This window comes from Theropithecus gelada, chromosome 7a (genome assembly GCF_003255815.1).
Source record: "Theropithecus gelada isolate Dixy chromosome 7a, Tgel_1.0, whole genome shotgun sequence".
Lineage (NCBI taxonomy): Eukaryota > Metazoa > Chordata > Mammalia > Primates > Cercopithecidae > Theropithecus > Theropithecus gelada.
This window is the reverse complement of record NC_037674.1, coordinates 39,048,925-39,072,199: the sequence shown is the minus strand read 5'-3', so window position 1 is coordinate 39,072,199 and position 23,275 is coordinate 39,048,925. Positions and strand designations below refer to the sequence as shown.

At 36.9% G+C, this 23,275-nt stretch overlaps 1 protein-coding gene across 1 annotated transcript in view; it reads left to right on the top strand.

Moving 5' to 3' along the window:
• The window catches only part of HERC1 (HECT and RLD domain containing E3 ubiquitin protein ligase family member 1), a 234,989-nt gene that overhangs the window by 112,363 nt on the left and 99,351 nt on the right, over positions 1-23,275 (top strand). Inside the window, exons 20-26 of the mRNA XM_025389546.1 lie at positions 1,554-1,727; positions 6,030-6,144; positions 6,233-6,353; positions 8,430-8,601; positions 11,226-11,538; positions 11,991-12,111; positions 17,995-18,046. Coding sequence (XP_025245331.1) covers positions 1,554-1,727; positions 6,030-6,144; positions 6,233-6,353; positions 8,430-8,601; positions 11,226-11,538; positions 11,991-12,111; positions 17,995-18,046 — 1,068 coding nt within the window. The remainder of the gene's footprint in view (positions 1-1,553; positions 1,728-6,029; positions 6,145-6,232; positions 6,354-8,429; positions 8,602-11,225; positions 11,539-11,990; positions 12,112-17,994; positions 18,047-23,275) is intronic.

Below are 23,275 nucleotides of genomic sequence, written 5' to 3'. Positions count from 1 at the left end.
AGATGTGAGTGGCAGCCTCTTTTCCTCCCAGCCTGTCCTGCTTTCATGCTGACATTATATTATGTCCTAATTTTTTCTTCGCCACTTAAAGTGCCTTTAAGATTTCCCTTCTGCATCATCTTCCATTTGTATATATTGCTGGCAGACTAGTTCTTAGACTGAACATGAAGACTTACCTGGTACCCCAGATAATCCAGTTGTTTTATCTAGAATTGGTCCTTTAATCTCTCTAGGCTTCTCATTTTGGTTCTATAAAATAATGATTCGGATTAGACAGGCTACATGATATTATTAGTTCTAAAATTTATTATTTCTCTGATAAGAGAAAGAGACTCAATATGTCCATGAAGGAAAGTCTAAGAGAGATTGAGAGGAAAGGAGAAAAGAAGGAGAGCTGAAAAGAAAAGAAAAAACAAAAAGAAAGAGTATGCTTTGGGATTTGGAGGGTTGGAGAGTGGGAGTGAGGGAAGCAGTTGAGGATTTTCCTCCGTTTCCAAATATGTGTGTACATTCATCATTTCGTTTATGAACCAGAAAGTGATTTTGGCCATGGCTGATGATGCTGGACTGGTGTTTATGAAACATTTTGTTAAAGAAAGTAAAATCATGGTTTTTCAAGGGGGTATTTAACATGATAAAGATAGTTCCACTGCTGTCAGTGTTTAACCTTGTGACAGTCCTAAAGGACCTCCTGAGAACAAAAGTATCTCTATCTCTACCCTCCTCATATTTCTTCTATATTTACTCAATTAAACTGGCCTTTAATATGAATAAAATCAATTTCTGTTTAATGTTATTTTCACTTTTTAAATTATAAAATCATGAAACTATTAAAATTTTGTTTATTTGTATGTATTAGAAAAAGGTATTATCCCTTTTAAAATTATAACAATACAGTAATTTAGTTATATTATGGGTTAAATTGATTTTTGATACTAGCCCAAGAACCTCATCATCACTTAGAACATGGTTTTCTTTGTTTTTTAAATGTGAAATGAATTCTGAATGTCAAATGTCCCACTGGAAAGTTAGGAACCACCTGTACAAATATAAATATCAGTTGAGAAATTGTTCATGGTATCTTTTACATGGATCATTTTTAACTGATTATTTTTACTTAAGTCTATAAAAAAATGGTCTAGTCTCTTTTTCAGTGTTTCCTCGTTTCTCAAAGAGGGTATCATTCCGTTTTGAACAAGGTGGTTTTTTGTTACACAAGACTGTTGCATGTGTAGGACATTTAGTTTCTTTGGCCTCTGCTTGCCAAAATGCCAGAGCTTGGGGGTATAGCTCAGAGGTAAAACATTTGACTGCAAAATGCCAGAGTTTTTTTTGGAGTGTCACAGTTGGTAGAGTGTCATATCCTTCTGGAGAATGTAAGAGGGTTGTTACCACCTCCAACTGTAAAACATTAAAGGACTTTACCTTGGTAACGTTTACTTAAAATGGTTTGAAGTTTATCATTTCATAATCATTAAATAAATGTGGTAAGATTTTATTTGTAGCACCAAAATTTATGATGTTAAAATTGGTAACGTGAGTATTTTTTTTAGATAAATGTATGAGTTGCCTGTTAGAAGTAGCACTTTCTGGAAATGAAGAACAGAAGCCTTTTGATTATAAATTGCGGCCTGAAATTGCTGTCTATGTAGACTTGGCATTGGGTTGTTCTAAAGAGCCTGCCCGAAGCCTTTGGATCAGCATGCAGGACTATGCTGTTAGTAAAGGTAAGATAAATAAGCTAAAGGGAGTAAATTTGTAGTTAGCTCATAGTGCTCACAAATATATTTGCAAGATATGTAAGTGAAACTCATACGGATCGCGTAGGAAAAGGTATTTTATGAATAACACTTTTAAACAATTTGTTTTTCCCTTTGTGGAAAATAGTGTAACTGTTTTTTTATATACATGTATTCCACTTAAACCTACTATGTGAAAATTGAGATTTATATAATACATTTGTAGGTAATCATTTTACTAAAGTATAGTAGTCTCCGTATATCTGCAGGTGACATGTTCCAAGACTCCCAGTAGGTTGCCTGGAACCACAGGTAGTACCGTACTCTATATACATTACTTTTTTTCCTGTGTGTACATACTTGCCCATGATAAAGTTTAATTTGTAAATTAAGCATAGTAAGACATTAACAACAACAATAATAAAATAGAACAATTACAATAATATGCTAACTGAATTACTACTCTTGCATTTTGGGGCCAGTATTAAGTAAAATAAGGGTTACTTGAACACAAGCACTGTGATACTGCGGCAGTAGATTGTATAACCAAGAGGGTTACTAAGTGACTTGGTGAGATTTCATCATACTACTTAAAAGGGCATGCAATTTAAAAGTTAAGAATTGTTTATTTCTGGAATTTTCCATTTAATATTTTTGGACCACAGTTGACCGCAAGTAACTGAAACCATGAAAAGCAAGACCATGGATAAGGGAGGACTGTTGTATTCCATGCTATGTAAATGGATCTGTTAACGATTAAGAGTCTGTTTAACGATTATCTTCCCTTTGCAAGCCCTGGTTTAATAACTGAAAGGATGTGTACTTAGAAGTCTTAGCTCTAGGTGTGGTCAGTATTTCTTCATCTATAAAACATTTTGCCTACTCTAGAATGCTGGTGAAGATACCAGTTTGAGATAAGATATACTATTAAGTACCATGGTAAAGTACTATGCAAGTTTGTGGTGGTATTTCAGTTTCTAATATTATTTGATTAAGAAAATTAATTTTATAGGCTGGGCACAGTGGCTCACGCCTGTAATCTCAGCACTTTGGGAGGCTGAGGTGGGAGGTATCACTTGAGGCCAGGAATTCGAGATCAGCCTGGCCAACATGGCGAAACCCTGTCTCTACTAAAAATAGAAAAAAATTAGCTGGTCGTAGTGGCGTGTGCCTGTAATCCCAGCTATTCGGGAGGCTAAAGCACAACAGTCACTTGAACCCAGGAGGTGGAGGTTGCAGTGAGTCGAGATTGTACCACTGCATTCCAACCTGAGTGACAGAGTGAGACTCTGTATCAAAAAACAACAACAACAAAGAAAATTAATTTTATGTACATATTTTCAAAGAATGTACCTGATTTGTTTTTAGCTCCTTTTTTTTTTTTTTTTAAACAATGATCAGAATTGTTCAGAATCACCTGTCTCTAGTTTTCTTTCTCTGTGTCATTCTCTTATCCTGTCATTAGTTTTGTCCCTTTTTTTTGGATTTTCTTTCTTGTGTGATAAAAATGGCAAAAATAAATACATTTTTACTTTTTATTGGCCTTTATTTTTTATAAAGAAAATGAAATGAGATATGTATTATTCAGATCTACCAGTAAGATGACACCTTTGAATGTTTAATCTCATCCATTTTGTTTCTTTTTTTTTTTTTTTTTGAGACAGAGTCTCGCTTTTGTCACCCAGGCTGGAGTGCAGTGGCATGATCCCAGCTCACTGCAGCCTCTGCCTTCCCAGTTCAAGCGATTCTCTTGCCTCAGCCTCCCAAGTAGCTGGGATTACAGGTGTGCACCACCACACCCAGCTAATTTTTGTATTTTTAGTAGAGATGGGGTTTACACCATGTTGGCCTTGGCTGGTCTCGAACTCCTGACCTCAGGTGATCCACCCGCCTCGGCCTCCCAAAGTGCTGGGATTACAAGTGTGAGCCACAGCACCTGGCCCCGTTTTGTTTCTTAATCATTTATTCATTCATTCTGTTATGGTGACTCCTACCAGAGGTGAAATAGTAAAGTAATGAGGAGGAAAAAAGTTTACTTTCTAAGGTGTGTTTTCTGATATTTCTTATTTGTAACATTTTCTTGGGATATGCAGTTAGGTTTTCTATACCACGTTATCACTTATTACCTTGAAGTGAGAACTTAAAAAAAAATCTAGATATAAGGTGAATAAAAACTTGTTGTATGGGTCCGTTTGTTGTATTGCTTGTACATTGCAAGCATAGACTTTATTCCCAATTAGTGGAAACGTTCTTTGTTTTTTGGTATGAAATGAGCATAACTTTAATGAAGGTGTTTTAAAGGAGGAGAATAAAATGGCGTAGGAGAATAATACCTGCTAAATTTAAAACACAACAAAGGGTGTTATTTTAGTGTGCTTTTAAAATTGAATATTAGGTTCCTTGAAATGGAGTCTTGTTGGATTTTTTAGTCATAGCAGTTCTCAGAATAGCAAGCAATTCCATGGAACAGATGATTTCTTAAGAGCCTGATGAGGAAAAAATTAGTACATAATACAGACTGTCATTCTAAGATTCTCTGTGGGCTGTAAGATTTTCTTAAAATCTGGCATATTTGTCCTTGTCAATTTTTTTTTTACCAATAAAGCAGGATAAGTCTGAACTTAAATTTCTGACTTAGGCATACTGAAATGAAAACCAACATATAACATTTTTATCTCTGGAGATGAGAGTTTTAAGAAGGAATTAAGAACCAAAATTAATTTGAGGTTGGTTTTGTTTTGTTTATAAGTAGCCCAGACATTTAGCAAATCTGTCAAATGAACAGAGACTAGCAGTCCCTCTGGGAGCAGAGTGGACAATAACTCTCCCACCCCCATTTGAAATGTACTACGTTGTTAAATGTACATTGTTAAAGTACAATACTAGTGTGCCAACATAGAATTAAAGAATGGGAAGAGGCCAAGTGTGGTAGCTCACACCTGTAGCTCCAGCTACTTAGGAGGCTAAGGCTGGAGGATCGCTTGAGCCCAGGGTTTTGAGACTGTAGTGAGCCATACAGTCACCACTGCACTCCAGCCTGGACCACAGAGTGAGACTGCCTCTTTAAGGAAAAAAAAAAAAAAAAAAGAATGGGAAGAAAAAGCGCCTGACTAGTCCTCATCATCTAATGTTGTTTGGGTTTTCAACTACATGTCTTTGTTTCTATTTGAAGAAATGTTGTTTCATTTCTCACCCACTTAAATGTACTTGTATTCACAGTATATACTTTTATGGCTTCAAATACCAGATATGTGTATACGTGATTAGTTTACTCGCTATCTCCTCTAGAATGTCTAATGGGAAGTATTCAAAACTAGACGCCTGATTCCAGCTTCTTACCCTCAAAACTGCTCCTGTGGTCTTCCTTTCTCAGTAAATGCCAACTACATTTTAAATATATTTAGAATCACCTTTGACTTCTCTCATATTCTCACATCACACATCTGATCTATCAACAAATCCTGTCGATTCTACCTTCAAAATACTTGTGGACTCTCCAGCCACTTGTCATTACCTTCGCTGCTCTTACCTTTTTCTGAGCCATTATCATTTCTCCCTTGTATTGCTGCAATAATTACTTCTGCTGTTGCTGTTCCTGTAAGTCAGTTCTCCACTCAGCAGAGCGAGCTGTCAGAAATACAAGTCAGATCATGTCGTATCTCTGTTCAAAGCCTTCTAATGCTGCTTCTCATTTTTCTCAGAGTAAAACCTGGAGGACTTGTACTGGCCTGCAAGGCCATTGGGATCTGGTCCTCAGCCAGCTCTCTGATGTCTTCTACCCATTCCGTGCATGCACGGTTTGCCCCAGCCACACTGGCCTCCTTGAACCCATCCCAGATCCTCTGCACTAGGTTTTTCGAGGGGACCCAGTTTCACATGGCTTCTTCCCCCACTTCATTTAGATCTCTGCTCAAATGTAACCTTATCAGAAACTTTCCCAAACCACCCTATATAAAATAGTAATCCCACATATACAGTAGTGCCTGTTCTCCTTACCCTGCTTTATTTTTCCTCATAGCACTTACTGTCATATTAATGTTTTCTTTTTAATATTCTCTCCCGCCCCCCTCCTCCTAAGAATATAAGCTCTGTTAGATCAGGGATTTAGTTTTGTTCACTGCTATATCCGCAGCACTTGGAACAGTAAGTGGGATCTAATGAGGTGCATTTGTTAAGTAACTGTTTAGAAAGATGATAAAATTCAGGTGTTGGATGACTAAAGCTATAAAAATTACCTCTGAACTGTTTTCTGAGCCCTTTTAAATGTCAATGCATCATTTTTATTTTCAGATTGGGACAGTGCAACTTTAAGTAATGAGTCACTCTTGGACACTGTGTCTAGATTTGTTCTTGCAGCTCTTCTGAAACACACAAACTTACTTAGTCAAGCATGTGGAGAAAGCCGGCAAGTAACTTAAAACTATCCTCAGACAAATATTTGCTCTCATGATGTTAGAAATTAGGTAACTTTTCTATTTTGGTTCTTCATTTAGATATCAACCTGGTAAACACTTATCAGAAGTGTACCGTTGTGTATACAAAGTTCGAAGTCGTTTACTTGCTTGCAAGAACCTTGAACTTATTCAAACCAGGTCATCATCACGGGACAGATGGGTAAAGTTTGAAATCAATTAATTTCTATGTTTTTCTGCAAGCTGTGAGAGCTAGCTCTAAATTGGTTTATGTGAGAAAAAAATGTGCCTTGGTCGTTGCATATGTTCAATACATGTTAAGTAGTTCTTTTTCTAGTAGAAAAAAAAAAGGAAAGGATTTGAGATTTACTTAACCTCACATTTACCAAGTGTGATATGGATTCTAAGAAAGTTTAGTTGGCTGCATAAATATTAATAACAAATTGAATGATTCAAATTGTAGGAATTATTATTCCTCTCTTTGTGCTGATCAGGCCACATTTGAATTACCCTGTTTAATTTGGGGTGCCATAATTTATGAGGGACATTAAGAAATATCTTGGATTGATAAAGTCCAAAAATTATGTCATATAAGTACTAGAAAGTATCAAAAATGTTTAGCTTAGAGAAGTGAAAACCAAGGAGGGGGTTGTGTGTGTGTGTGTGTGTGTGACATAATAGCTGCCTTAAAAATACTTAAAGAGCTTCTCTGTAAGAAAAGAAATAAATGTGTTTCTTGTTCCAGAGGACACAACTAGGATCAAAGGGTAACAATCAAATGGGGAATCATTGTTAGCTGGATATAAGGAAAGTAGGCCTGATGATGATTAGAGTTGTCTACCATTGGAAATGAAGATTGAAACTACTTATTTTTTTATTTTATTTTTGAGACAGAGTCTCGCTCTGTCGCCCAGACTGGAGTGCAGTGGCACGATCTTGGCTCACTGCAACCTCTACCACCCGGGTTCAAGTGATTCTCCTGCCTCAGCCTCCCGAGTAGCTGGGATTACAGGCATACACCACCACGCCCTGCTAATTTTTTGTATTTTTAGTAGACACGGTGTTTCACCGTGTTCACCAGTCTGGTTTTGAACTCCTTAAGTGAGGAGTTTGAGCACCTCAAGTGATCCTCCTGCCTCGGCCTCCCAAAGTGCTAGGATTATAGGCGTGAGCCACCTCACCCGGCCGAAACTACTTATTAAGAACAGTCCAGAAGTAATTCTTGCAGCAAAAAGGAGATAATTTCTGAAGTGCTTGGTAATCTTGATAACATGATCATAAAATTATAAATGCAAGCCTGGATAATAAAACATCTTCGTAGTGCTTACTTTGAAACTTAACTAATCAGATGCTTTGCACTCCATTATTTAGTCCTTAGATTTAAAAAACCAAGCTCTGTCTCTCTATTTGTAGACTTTTGGCATGTACTGACTTAATATTTGTGGATCTGTTTGTTGGTGACCTTGAAAGTCCATGAAATGTATTAATTTGCCATTTTGTTGAGGCTCAGATTTGAAACTCGTATATGGGGATAAATGACGTACTATGTGAGTCTGACTACTCAGTATCCCCATCTCTGTAAAATTCTTAAGTTATTTAATGGTCATGAGTCACAGGTAACTTTTATGATGGATCTGAGGATATAATTAAAGTTTTTCATTTGTGCTTTATATTGAATGATATTTATGACTGAGTATCTGTTTTAAGGATTCTTTCCTTTATCTAGATGACTGCTAGGTAGTAACCACTGTGGGAAATAAAATCGACATTGTCCTTAGCAGATTTCTAATTTTTGGTTTGTTCAGGGGCAAAGTTAAAGAAAAAAAGAAAAGAAAAGAAAACTGATACTGTTTTAAATTTAGAGTTATTAAACATGTATGCAGAGTAATAGTAACATAAACAACTTGAAGAGAATGGAATGGAATGGAAATTCTGTGCTTTAATTACCTTTTGTGCTTGGTATTGTGTTCATCACAACTTACTAAGTTGCAGCTCTGTAGGAATTTATAGCTGAATAGCAATATAGATATGAATAAATTTACAGCATGACATTTTAATCAAAATAATGAGGAAGGAGGAGCGTATATGTGTCCGTATATATTTTGTGTACATACATTATTTCTAATCTTTAAGAGTGTATCTTTTGGGTTTTTGTAGTAAAGTTTGTTGTTATTACTGATATCAATATTTTCCATGATAAAAAATTTAAGGTTTTTTAAAGTTTTAAAAAGATTTTGGAAAAAATATAGTTAGTGTAGTTTCTGATAATTTCTTTAAGATATCAGAAAACCAGGACTCTGCAGATGTTGATCCTCAGGAGCATTCATTTACTCGAACTATTGATGAAGAAGCTGAAATGGAAGAACAGGCTGAGAGAGACCGGGAAGAGGGGCATCCGGAGCCAGAGGATGAAGAGGAGGAACGGGAACATGAAGTGATGACAGCTGGCAGTGAGTATACCCTTCTTACTTTCTAGATACAAACGGTGGCATGCTTTTTGATAGGGGAACTAACTTGAAAGAGAAAGGCAAACTTTCTCCATAGTTTTTCTAAAAGGACTTTATATTCTGCTGGTGATCTCAATTTGTATTAGCTGACATTTCAGGGGCTCCTACAACTGTGCTAGTACTATTCTGATGCTTTTGGATTATGTATTTAGGGCTGAGAAGCTCTGGAAGCAGGAATGTCAGTACCTGCTTCACTGAGCCTCATGCGTAAAATGAAACCCATGAGTCATCGGATAGGGCCATTCAAAATATGTTCTCTGAGGCAACAAGTTGTCCATCAGCCTCGAAAACCTCTGAGCGGTGAGGAAGAGAGCCCCTTTCTATGCCTATTGGGAAAGCCATATTGTTTTCCATGTGTGGAACTTTTAAAATTAAAAATTTCACCCACTGACTACACTGCTCTTTCGATAGGGAGCAGGAATATACATGAGACTGCTATTGACTGGGTGAATAAAACTTTTCATACCTTTATGGCTACAGATAGTTTTTAAAGGTAATTATTTATATGTTTAAAGAGAAGTGTCAAAGCTTTTAAAACATTTATTAGTATCTTTTGAGTGATTTGGCTATTTCAAGTTAAAGTGTGCATTCAATCTGTACCCTAAAACATTATGGTCAGCAATGCATTTGGTTTTGAGATTGTATCTGTGAATTAACTTGGCACTTACTTTATTATCAACTTATTTGTGTTCTGCATACTTCTAAAAATGATTTTCGAGGGGGCTTGAAACAAGACTAAACATGATTTAAACAAAAGGAAAAAGGTCCAAATGGAGTAAAGGGAGTTGGAGATGGGGAAGGAAAATAATTGTATTTTACAAACCTAGGCTGAGGGAACTTTTGCAGTTGAATATAAACTTAGTTTAGAAATTCCTGGAAGCAGACTGAAGGTGAAAATGTAGTAAAATATAACCCTCAATTACAGTAAAAAATGATAGTCATCTGGGAACTAGCTGTGCTTTTAGAGCATCTGTATATGCTGGGCACTGGTCAAGTTCTTTACATAGAGTAGCTCATTATCACAGCTGTCTAAAGTTCTAATATTACCTCATTCTAAAGATTGATGAACTAAGGTTTAAGGATGCGAAATTGTATGACTTGGGCCACAGTTAGTAGCAGCTAGAATTAGAACCAGGTATGCCCCAAACACCAATGACCATTCTCTTAACCCTTTAATTGATTTCTAGTTCTGGACTCTTGAGAGGGCTTATTGCTTTGCTTTTTGTGGAAATAAGGGACTTTTAATAGCATAACAAAAATATTGTCACAATTTTATAAAATATACAGATCAATTTTTAAAGTTTGTACTTCCATATTAACTGATGAATTTAGTATTTTACCAACTTTTTTGGCCTGGGTTTCCCATTAAGAATACTGTCTTTGGGCTGGGTGCAGTGGCTCACACCTGTAATCCCAGCACTTTGGGAGGCCGAGGCAGGCAGATCACAAGGTCAGGAGTTTGAGACCAGGCTGGCCAACATGGTAAAACCCCGTCTCTACTAAAGATACAAAAAATTAGCCTGACCTGGTGGCACGCGTCTGTAATACCAGCTACTCAGGATGCTGAGGCAGGAGAATCGCTTGAACTGAACCTGGGTGCGGAGGTTGCAGTGAGCCGAGATCATGCCACTGCACTCCAGCCTGGGCAACAGAGTGAGACTCCATCTCCAAAAAAAAAAAAGAAAAAAAGAAGAATACTGTCTTCACTCCAAATTTGTGCAAAAAATTTCTAATGTGAAATATCTACCACTGCATCAGAACCTTGTTAACTCCACTGATGTTTTGCACTTTGAAATAGGGAAAGGCTGGAGTCAGATGGGTATTCCTGGTGATGCCATCTCACTCTGGAGGCAATCTTGCCCCATATATTAAAACTAAATTCCGTTTCAGCAAAGACCTTTAGTGACAGTGCTTATTTAATGTGTTTAAGATACAGCAAAGTGTAGATGTTAGGGATTATATGGACTTTGGAAAGGGAAAGGGAACTTTTGTTGTAACTAATATAACTTAAATTTTGTCTCTCTCTTTTTTTTTTTGAAACGTCAAATTTTTCATACCAAGCTTGTGAACGTTTTAGAAATAAGCAGTTATTTTTATCTAACCTTGTGCTTCACAGGCTTTTGTGAGCTTCAAAATCAGCTGAAGGGCCTTTAAAACACAGATTGCTGAGCCCCCGCTCCTAGAGGTTCTGATTCAGAAGGTCTGGGGTGGGCCTGATAATATGCATTTCTAACAAGTGCCCAGATGATGTGGGTGCTGCTGGTCTGGGACCATACGTTGACAATAACTGATCTAATTCATTAATAACATTTGAAATATGATCACATTTAAATTCTATAAAGGCAGATTAGTATTTCCTAATGTAATTTTTAATGAAAATACAGTATTTTAATGTATTTTAAATGTAATTTTAACTAAGTTAACTATGTTGTATATCATGTCTAAAAAATAATTTTTCCCTCTTTCAGTAAGTTTTTGGTCCAAACTTTTTGACTATTTTTATTGTTATTTTCTTTGCTCTTCTCTCCCCATGTGTTAAGACCTTGTTTTTGTGTTGCATGTTACAGAAATCTTTCAGTGTTTCCTCTCAGCCCGTGAAGTAGCTCGTAGCCGAGACCGAGATAGAATGAACAGTGGGGCAGGGTCTGGGGCTCGAGCTGATGATCCACCTCCTCAGTCTCAGCAAGAGCGAAGGGTCAGCACAGACCTTCCTGAGGGTCAGGATGTGTACACTGCTGCGTGCAACTCTGTGATCCATCGGTGTGCCCTGTTAATATTAGGAGTAAGTCCTGTGATAGATGAGCTTCAGAAGCGAAGAGAAGAAGGACAGTTGCAGCAACCTTCAACAAGTGCCTCTGAAGGGGGTGGACTTATGACCAGGTGGGACTGACTAGACACTGAAAACATGACCTACTCACTTCCCTGTGTTACTTAATGCACTGAAATGGTTTGTTTCCCGAGTTACAGTGTTCTGATGTTAACATAGACATGAAAGAAGAAATGCAAATTGAGTAGGATGAATTTAAAGTAATGTAAATACTGATACTGATTCAGCATGGACTGTAAATTTCTGATTAAATGAGGCACAGTTTTTCATACATATAAACAACAGCAGTGAAAAAGCATGTGAAGTTACTTGCATCTCTCTGTAGTTTAGTGACATGCAAATTATTTTGAGAAGGGCTTTGTGCTTAGGTAAGAGTCAGAATTTCCTGTCAACTGACATTACTCCTCACTGTGTATATATTATCTCTGTGCTCCAGTTCCATTCAATTTTATGTTCACTAACAGTCTTATATCAAAAAACTTTTTTTTTTGTACATGTGAGACAGGAGTGAAAGTCTTACTGCAGAGAGCCGGCTAGTCCATGCAAGTCCAAATTATAGACTGATGAAATCGAGGAGTGAATCTGATTTGTCTCAGCCTGAATCAGATGAAGAGGGTTACACACTGGTAGGTATACCCAGATTCAGTAAAGAAAGATTTTTGTTTTCAAGGTATAGATATGTAAGGCTTTGGTTAGAGTAAGTAATATGTTTGTTTTAGACATATAAAAACTTTTTTCAAAAAGAACTTTAAGAGAAATAACTATATTGCATAGATGTTTACCACATAGGTGTTAATGGTTTCAATCTCTTGCTCTGACTTCTTTCTAAACTCTAAATTCATATATCTGACTCTTTGATAGACATTCCACCCAAATGAGTCAGGTTACCCCAATCTTAACGGTAACCTATCTACAAGTGAACTCTCTCCAAACCTGTTTCTCTTCTATTCCCTATTTCAGTCGATGGTACATTAACTATCCAAGCAAGAAACTTGGGATCATCCTTGACTCTTCTTTTTCTTATCTCCTGATCCCTTTATCTTTCACCCCTTCCCAATCCAGTTAAGTCTTAAAAATTTTACCATTAGTGTGTCTCCAATGTCCTCTCCTCTCCCTTTCCTTCTTCCACTGCTCTGTTTTAAACTTTCTCATTTGAGTGGACGTGTGCAGAAGCCTTCAAACTGGTTGCCTCACCTCTTGCCTTGTGCCCACCTTCCAGACTTCTCTAGACTAGTATATCTAAAGTACAAATCTGTTTATACCTCCTCTACTTATAATCTTTTAACAGCTCTGTTAACTATCAAAAACACCTCAGAACTTGGACTGTAGGCATTTAGGGTAAAGATAAATAAGATGCTAATTTATATAAAAAGGAAGTAAGGTAAAGGTATGCTACAGTGTCACTGGTAAAATATAAAGCAAAAACTATTTAGAAGATTGCTTCTACTTGAGCAACTTTGGACTTGGAGTTAATTGATAGCTAGGTTTTCAATTTGGTTGTTCCTCTGCCTTATGTGTGATTCTATATGTGCTATGACCTCCCTGGGCTTTAGTGTCCTATTGTGTAATACAAAGATGGTAGTATCTGTTGTGTATATGGTGATGTGTCAGACTTGGCTTCTGGTCCCGATTCTACTGTTAAAGAGCTGTGGGATCTTGGTCATATCATGTGACAGCTCATAGAGAAATGGTAGCATTTGAGATGGACTTATCTATGAGCTCCATGTTTAATTCTGAAATTCCTCTATTTTGTGAACTGAGATAAGGGATATGAAAATATTTTTGAAAAAGTATAAAGTGCTACATAAAGAATAAGTTACTGTTTAAAAAAAGCTTCCATGAAGGATTCCTCATCTAAGGAAAGTTGAACAGTGTCTTTATGTTTCATTGTATCATGACATTTTGTTTATACTTCCTCCTTTTCTCCTTCATCTGCATTAATATCCCTGTGCTTCCACTTCACACTCCCAGTCTTATAGTCTAGTGAGATTCCTCTGTGTTCATTTATTTTTCTGTCAATTAATTTTTAAAATCTGATCAGTCTGACTCATTATCTAGTCTCCTAACTCTGTGATAATTTACCTTTTTTTTGAGACAGGATCTTACCCTGTCACTCAGGCTGGAATACAGTGGTGCGATCATGGCTCACTGCAGCCTCGAACTCCTGAGCTTAAGCAGTCCTCCTGCCTCAGCCTCCTGAGTAGCTGAGATTACAGGCATGTGCCACCATGTCTGGCTTATTTTTTGAATTTCTATGTCTTACTCTATTGCCCAGGCTGGTCTTAAACTCCTGGCCTCAAGTGATCCTCCTGCTTCAGCCTCCCAAAGTGTTGGGATTACAGGTGTGAGCCACTGCACCCAGTTCCCAACCCTGTGATAATTTTAAAACATAGATCATGTCATTTCTCTGCTCAAAGTCCTGCAATGACTTCCCTTTTCTCAGGCTAGAAGCCTAAGTCCTTTCAGGGGTCTGTAAGGCTCTACATGGTCTGGTCCCACTACCTCTCTGATCTCTTCTGTTATTCTCCTCAATGATTCTCCTTCTGCCACACTGGACTCTTAGCTGTTCCATGAATCTACAACACAAGTTCCCTTTAGGGCCTTAACTGGCTGTTTCTTAGGACTGGAATGGTATTGCCTGCATGGCTAACTCCCTCTCTTTCTTCAAGTCTTCCTTCTGATGTTACTTTTTTTGTGAAGCCTATGCTGACCACCCTATTTAAAATGGCAGTTTTCCTTCTTTTCCAAATAGTCACTCCCTGTCCCCCTTGCCTTGCTCTGTTTTTTTTTTTTCTGGGGCACCGATCACTTAATGTATAATGTAGTTATTCATTGATCAGTTTGTCTTAGTCTACATTACAATAAAAGTTCTTTAAGGACAGGAATTTTTTGCTGTTTTATTTACTTCTGTATCCCAAGCACCTATAATAGTGCCTAGCCCATGGCAGGTAGTCAGGCATTTTTTTTTTTTTAAATTTATAAATAACTGTCTAATCTATTTTGGCAAAATTTCCACATGTATTTGGTTTTTTCCATTCTTTAATTAAAGCACCCTATTACCTTTTTATGGAGCAGGTATTTTCAAATTGGTCCCCCTTTTTCCAGTTTTGCTCCTTAGATACTTCTCTCCAAATTAGAACTCTTGAAAACACACACAACAACAAAACACCTACCTGCTGGTTGTGCTACTTTCCTACTCAAACATCTTGTCTTACTGCAGAGAACCGGCTAGTCCACGCAGTCCAAATTACAGACCGATCAAATGTAGGAGTGACTGCACTGCCTACTCGGAAATCAAAGATTCTGGGAAGTGTCACCTGTCTGCTTTTGGAACCAGTATTCTTCTCCATTTTTGCCATAGTAGTTCATCTTCCAGACCCCAAAAATACCTCTTGAGGCTTTGCTAAAGCACTATTTGCCTTAAAAATTCTCCTAGCCTTCCTTGCTGATGTCCTGTCTTTTCCCTGAAGGACTGTCTAAAATGTTACCTCTTCCAGAAAGCTTTCCCAGCTCCCTTACTCTCCCAGATGTCCCATAACAACTTGTTAGGATCTCTAATAATTAACTGTTTGTCTTATGGTGGATTCATTTATGTATTATTAGTATGTCTTCCCAGTAAACCCACTGAAAAACTAGGATTTTTTGGTTTTTATTTTTCCTAAATGCCCCTGATATCTCCTACACAGTGCTTTACATATTGTAAATGATTGATAACTCATTTCAGTTGAAATGAAAATATAAAAAGGAGGATGGGTAAAATTAAAGTGGCATACTTTTGGGAAATGAGCAATGAAATGTGACTTAGAATAGGGTTAAAAACTCACTATGGACTTTGACCTGTACAAGACATTTAACCTTCCTGAGCTCCAGTTTCTTTATCTTTGAGATGGAGAATAATGCCTGTTGTACTTGCCTCCACTGTGTTGTGAAGAATAAATTTGGTAATACAATTTAAAACATTTGGAAAATTACAAATGGGAACAACAGATCAATGGAGGAGGATTGAGCTTAGATTTAATTGGCAAGATTGTTCATTTAGGTTTTCTGGTTGTTCATTTAGTTTTTAGAAAATTTTTAAAAAGACTAAAAAAGTCCATTTTTTAAAAAGACTGGGCCAGGCTCAGTGGCTCACGCCTATAACCCCAGCAGTTTGGGAGGCTGAGGTGGGAGGATTGCTTGAGTCCAGGAGTTCGAGCCCAGCAGTTCAAGACCAGCCTGGGAACAAGATGAAACCTTGTCTTTACAAAAAAATACAAAAAAAAAAATTAGCTGGGTGTTGTGGTGAGCACCTGTCCCAGCTACTCGGGAGGCAGAGGTTATAGTGAGCCGAGATCGCGCCACTGCGCTCCAGCCTGGGTGACAGAGTGAGACACTGTCTCAAACAAAAAATACCAGATTGACTTTTGATTATCTTTCCTTATGGAATATTAGAAAAACAGTGTCATAAAAGATGGAAAGGCAAGAACTAGAGAGAAAGCAGATTCCATTTCAGATGAAGGGAGATCTGGGCTAAGCCTTCAACTTCAGAGAGCCTGGGGTGGATGAAGAGGAGCAAGCACTTGGGACAGTTCGGGTTTTCCAGCTGAAATATGTTACCCTTCTATACTATATGAGGTTATTTAAGATATCTTTGATACCTCATTTACTCTGAATTTTTCGTGAATGAAATGCTTTTTTAAAATGTTTTAAGTTAACCACTTTAATGTCAAATCTTTGTTTTAACCTTCTTTCATAAAATGTATTATATGATGTGTTATCTACTTCTCTGTTTTAGCAGAGAATATACCAACCCTAAGTTTAACTGTTTGACAGGTGTCATTTTTACCAACATTTCTTGCTACACCCTTCTAGTGTATTCCCTAGCTCCCTTGTTTCTCGCAGGATTTGATTTAGCATGTGAAAACAGATACTTTACAAAAGGATAATTTAGATGAATGAATTAGGACTGAAAAAGGCTGAGAGAGGAAAATAAAGCCCTGGGTAAGATATTCTTATCTTGGCTCATATCGTGTGGTGTTCTGCTAGAGGTTGGTCACCACGCAGGAAAAGCATAGTGAGTTACATAATTCACAGTGTCTAAAAGATAAAAAGCAATTGTTCAAGAGAACCAGATATTTCTGGTTCTGAGGCCTGAGATTGTTTTCTTCCATGAGCCCTCATGGCAAAAGTACTATGTAATGAAAATGTTTTATTACCTGACACAGTGATGCCTTGAGGAGCTTTGTGATGACTATTTGGTGTTTTATCCAGCACCAAATGGTCCAAGAATAGTACTTATTTCTGTTGATACATAGGTGGGTGAATATAAGAAAAAGTGTGTTTATCTGCAACATGGGTACATGTATCTATATATGTGACAAGGTAAAGATTTTCTACAACATTTTTCAAATGAATCTGTTTTGACACTTTTTTTTTTTTTTTTTGAAATGGAGTCTTGCTCTGTCACCCAGGCTGGAGTGCAGTGGCGCAGTCTCAGCTCACTGCAACCTCTGCATCCCGGGTTCAAGTGATTCTCCTGCCTCAGCCTCCCAAGCAGCTAGGATTACAGGTGTGTGCTACCACACCCAGCTAACTTTTGTATTTTTAGTGGAGACGGGGTTTCACGTTGTTGGCCAGGCTGGTCTCGAACTCCTGACCTCAAGCGATCCACCCGCCTCGGCTTTCCAAAGTGCTGGGATTACAGGTGTGAGCCGCCACTCCCGGCCTTGTTTTGTCACTTCGAGCCTTACTTCTTTGACACAAACTTTTTGGATTGTATGATAGAGTACAATTGAAACTGCTAATACCATAATGTCAAGTCTATGCGTAAGCTTAAGTCATATATGATTTGTTTTATGGGCCACGTAGGCAGTTGTCTACACCCCACCCCCAACCAGATACACAGATAGAACACAGAAATATACTTCCATTGTTCTTGTAAACCTTCACTGATTTATTAAACTCTGTAGTTTAATGAATTTGAGATTTGTCTATTTTAATAGGTTTTATAAAAAGACATTTAAAAATCTTTTCAAATACTACCAGAAGGTTTAGGACTGTTATTTTTCTGTTAGTACGGAGACTATCAGATTTTCTTCCTCTAAACACCTAGAGAAGCTAGTGGAAGTTTTGAAAAGAAAGTGAAGCTAGAGGAAGGAATAGTAATTTTGGAAAATAGGGCACTACTTCAAGGCTTGAGGCATCCAGAAGGTGTTAATAAGATCATCCTGTGTCTGGAAGATAAAAGACAAAGATTCCAATGGAAAAAAGGTGACGAAAACTACTGCTCTTCTGCAGTGTTAATTAATCTGACTTTTTTGAGTTAGTGTTTCAGTTATATGTGCTTGAGCCTCCTTATAGCTATGTTCAGTGAGTTTTTAGGGACATTTTGTTATTAGTTGGACTTGAATGATGAATAAGTAAGACATTGCTGTAATTATGTAAATTTCTATTCGAATACTCTATTAAATCTTAATCTTAAAATACTTTTCACGACTAAATTTTACTTATTTACTTTTTACTTTGAATAGAGTGGCAGACGAAATGTTGATTTGGATTTGGCAGCATCTCAAAGAAAGAGAGGTAAGTATAAGTATTAAGAACATAGTAAACATCTTAATGAGACCCTGTCTCAAAAAAAAAAAAAAAAGAACATAGTAAATATCTTAAATCAAGTAGCTGTTTTTATATCTGATGTATTTGGATCTGATTGTCTTTGAAATGTAATTGCAAAAAATTCAGAATCATTTTATCAGAAGAGTTAAAAGGAAGACTATTTTCATTCAAATACACACCCTTTAAAAATCTGGGAATGTTTAGGAGTTAGTGATCAGTTATTCTCTCATTTGTCCTGTATTTTGACTTTTTAAAAGTCCTATAGAATTCTAAAAACAGTACATTCCATTATGGTGGAAAGGGGTTGTTTACATAATTTTCCATGTTTTAGCTCACAGAGTTGCTATAGTTTAAATGGTGTTACAGGGAGAACTTCTTACCCCATATACATGCATACACACTTTGAAATGGAAAGTTTCTTTTTTTTTTTCCCTCTTGGCCTATTAAGATAAAGCATGTAAGAGATGCTTTATCTCTTACATGAAGAGAAACTCTATCTCTTACATAAAAAACTGAAAAAAAAATTTCATGAGGAACAACTTAGAGTGTCATTGAGAGTTAAGGTCTTTTGTTAATGAATAATATAATTAACTCATGGTTATGTGTACAAATTGAGGAAAAACAAGCAGTTTTAGATAATATAAATCCAAGGATAACTAAAAATTCTCTTAAGTATTTTTCTCTATTAACTGGTACTGCTTTTTTGTTTTTTGTTTTTGGAGACAGGATCTTGCTCTGTTGTCCAGGCTGGAGTGTAGTGACACCATCATAGCTCACTGCAGCCTTGGCCTCCTGGGCTCAAGGGATCATCCTTCCCCAGCCTCCAGAGTAGCTGGGACTACAGTTGTGCACCACCGTGCTCAGCTAGTTTATTATTTTTGTAGAGATAAGGTCTCCCTGTTTGCCCAGGCTGATCTCGAACTCCTGGGCTCAAGCAGTCCTCCCACCTTGGCCTCCCAAGGTGCTGGGATTATTGTGTGCTTGAGCCACCATGCCTGCCCTAACTGGTACTTTTGTTTAAAACCATTTATTAAGTGGTTGTGAAAATGTAAAGTGTTAAAAATTGCCACTAGTGACAGTTTTCTGAAAGCCTGTGAAAAATTTTTTTTTCATGATATTAAATCTTTTGTGTTTCAGAATGAAACCCTTCTTTTAATAGCTTACTTGACAGAATGTTAGGTTTCTCGTCCATAGAAGAAAAACTGAGAGATGAAAAGAAATGCACACATAATTTTTTCATTTTCATGTATATAGCCCAAAAGAATAAATGTTGTTACTTAAAATTTGGCAGTATTTAATCATTTAATTACAGTTAGAATAGAAAGAATGGGCCAGGTGTGGTGGCTCACACTTGTAATCCCAGCACTTTGGAAGGCTAGTCTGGGCAACATAGTGAGACTCCTGTCTCTACCAAAAAGAAAAAAAAAAGCTAGGCATTGATGCATGCACCTGTATTTCTAGCTACTCAGGAGGCTGAGGTGGGAAAATCACAGGAGCCCAGGAATTTGAGTTGCAGGGTACTGTGATCATGCCACTGCACTCCAGCCTATGTGACAACAGTGACACCCTGTCTCAAAAAAAAGAATACAGAGAACGATTTCTCTGAAATATTAGGAATAATAAAGCCAGAGCTTGCTTTTTGAAAAATCTTTTGAGGCCATAGCATACCAAAGCTGCTGAGTTTCTTTTAAAAAAAAAAATTACAGAGTATTTGTAATACCAAAAAAATGAAGTGTTTAGTATAATGTGCAATATGCATTTTATTATTTGGTAATTCTTTGAAAATTGGTAGTTCTGTTGACTTAAGAATTAAATTTTTGGAACAGATTTACTTTCCTAATTTTGTTTAGCTCAGGTGAATATAGTTGCTAAAAGTTGTATGTTATATTAATAAATGTCTATCATTTGGTGCTAGAGAGAAAATGGCTCCAGACTTACAGAGTAGCGTAAGAGATCCAATTTATAGTTTATACTGTATTACTTAAGTTTATATTTATAAGTAATAGTTCATTGGTTAAAATTGTTTTTTTCTCTCAAATCTCTATCATGTTTATGGAACTGTAATTTGAGATTCAGTCTCTTCTTAACCAGGTCAGCGTGTGGCAAAATAATGTCTTTGGAATAAAAGTAGAATCTTCATCTTTGAACTAAGAAAAAACTGATTTGGATGTGAATTACTTAGGCATGGATATAACATATTTAGGAGATTATATTTTCAAAGAGATTTTACAAAAATATTGTGTAGTTAGTGACTGCCCTTTGACACAGTGGGTTTTTTTTGTTTGTTTGTTTTGCTTTTAAGTGATAGTAAAATAAATGACTCTGTTTTTTTTTTTTTCTTTTCTATCAATATGGACCAGATGCCTTAAGCCATAATATCTTCAGTTAGGCAGTTGAACCTGCCAAGTCTGAGAACTGTTTGGGAGCCATTCAAACTGTTGAGTGTTCTGATTCTGACTTGAGCCATGAAGGACAAAAAAATGTCCAGCCAAGTGAGAATTCTGTTTTTTTTCCTTTCCTTTTTTTTTTTTGAGACAGTGTCTTGCTCTGTCACCCAGGCTGGAGTACAGTGGTGCGATCACAGGTCACTGCAGGCTCAACCTCCCCGGGCTCAAGTGACCCTCCCATCTCAGCCTTTCAAGTAGCTGGGAGGGACTACAGGCATATGCCACTATGCCTGGCTAATTTTATTTATTTATTTATTTATTTATTTTATTTTTTTATTTTGTAGAAACGGGGTTTCGTCATGTTGCTCAGGCTGGTCTTGAACTGGGCTCAAGCAATCCGCCCACCTTGGCCTCCCAAAGTGCTGGAAGTACAGAAATGAGCCACCGTGCCTGGCCAAGAATTCTGTGTGCTTGTTTACCCCTTCCAATATTTTGAGGAGAAAATGTAAAATTTTTTCCCTCGTAACAGCATTTGCAGTTTCTAGTCTCAGTGGTCTTGAATTACTAAAAGTCTGATGAGAGGAAGAGGAGAGAGATAATGATGTTGATTATATCCTGTTTACTGAAGTTAAATGGATGTGTAAATGACAATGGGGTTGTACACATTTTCAACTGCTCTTTCCATGCCTGCAAAGGCTCCTCCTTGAGAGGGCCCATTACCTGTAATCTCAGTATTTGACAATGGGGATACTAAGATTCACACTGTTGAACCACGATTGCGCCTTTTTCTCCCCTCACTTGAGTTAATGTTTCACAATTGGTCTAAGCCCTTGGTCTAAGAAAGTGAATATGTAGGAAGGGGCAGAGAAATGTGGGCAGATGCATTTAGTTCAGCCACCGTGCTCAGCTATTTAGAGGCACCAAAGCTAAATGTACTTTTTTTTTTTTTTTTTGAAACAGTCTCACTCTGTAGCCTAGGCTGGAGTGCAGTGGCGTCATCTTGGCTTACTGCAGTCTCCTCCTCCTGGGTTCCCATTCAAGCAATTCTCCTGCCTCAGCCTTCCGAGTAGCTGGGATTACAGGCACACGCCACTATGCCCAGCTAAGTTTTGTATTTTTAGTAGAGATGAGGTTTCACTATGTTGGCCAGGCTGGTCTTGAACTCCTGGTTCAACTGGTCTTGATCCCCCCGCCTTGGTCTCCCGAAGTGCTAGGATTACAGGTGTGAGCCACTGTGCCCGGCCAGCTAAATTTACTTCTAAAAGAGGTAGATGAAACATTTCTTCTGCTTAGCACCTCAGGCAATATGAAATTCGTATTTAGTAAACATTTATAAACTACTTACTATATGGGCATTATTCTAAGCCCTTCACAAATATTATAATAACTCATTTAATTTTCATAACAGCCTGATAAAATTCTTGATGAAACCTGTAAAAATATGTTAGTAATTTGGTACTTTGATAAATCTTAAAAGATTTGCTGTGGTTGTACAAAACTAAGCTGATTGTTCACAGAAAGACAGTACCTTTTTGCAGATACTTGATTTGAGTTTTCATATTTAAGCTGAAGATGATACAGTGAAAAGTTGTGGGGTATCAAAGCAGCAACTTAAGAAGCAACATCAGAAATCTTATTAGTTAAAATACTGTGTGGTTTGATTTTCACCCCTAGGTCTTTAAATATTTTGTTAGGGTTTTATTGCTAAAATAATACTGGAAACATTTATCAGCATGTGTGTTTCATGGTATAACATGTATGCGCGAAATGCTGTTTTGTCTGTGCATTTCAAATTAGATGATATAAAGAAAATTAAATGTAAATGTTTCTCTCCTGTATCAAATTTCTCCTTTTGTTTTCTGATTCTTGTGTGGTAGTGTATTTACTCCTTTTTGGCCAGTTGAGCCCCAGAAAAAAGAAGAGCTTCAAGCAAGTACATGATGGCATGTTTAATTTTTTTCCCCTTTTAGCTTGCCTACATATTTTATGGTTTATAAAGTATGTATTGCAGCTCTGCCATGTTCATTTTGAAAATTCCATTTAAAAACCAAACTTGTAAGGACAAGTAAACAATCTCAAAAATTTTTTGTTGGATTTTGCATTTTCTTTATATAATAGGTGATTCTGAAATAATACCAAGATTTGGGCTTAGTCTTAATTGTTATGTAGAAGCTTTTAATACCCCTTTCAGATATAATATTTTCTATATTCAGATAGTACAGAGCAAACCAAAGTTATCAGATTATTATACTTTAAAAAAAATTTAAGTTCTTTCATCTCCCATTTCCAAATTATAAGTTTTTGTGTTTCAAGTATTTTTCATGTCAAACTAAATATTTTGTTGGAAATTATTTATCCTGATGCTTGTGTATAGTGTGTTTCCTGTTCTTAATATTTTATTTATACTAAGTTACATTTGGGTTAATTTCATCTGTTAGGGCTCAGCATACTACAGCTGGGAGGCCAAGACTGGCCTAGCACCTATTTTTGTTTATCACGTTTTATTGGAACACAGCCACACTCATTTGTTTAAGTGGTTGCTTTCATACTACAACAGCAGAGTTGTGTAGTTGTGACAGAGACCTTATGGTCTGCAAAGCCTAAAATACTTACTATCTGGCCCTTTACAGGAAAAGTTTGCGGACCCCTGCTTTAAATTGCAGAGGATTTAATTTTGGGCTTCGTCAGCCATTCCATAGAATATTTTGGTTTATATGAAGACAGTTCAGTATTGGTAGATTCATGAGTGAACCTTTATATAGGAAGGCAATTGAAATTTCCTTCAGTGATTTGTGAGTTGGTTAATAAT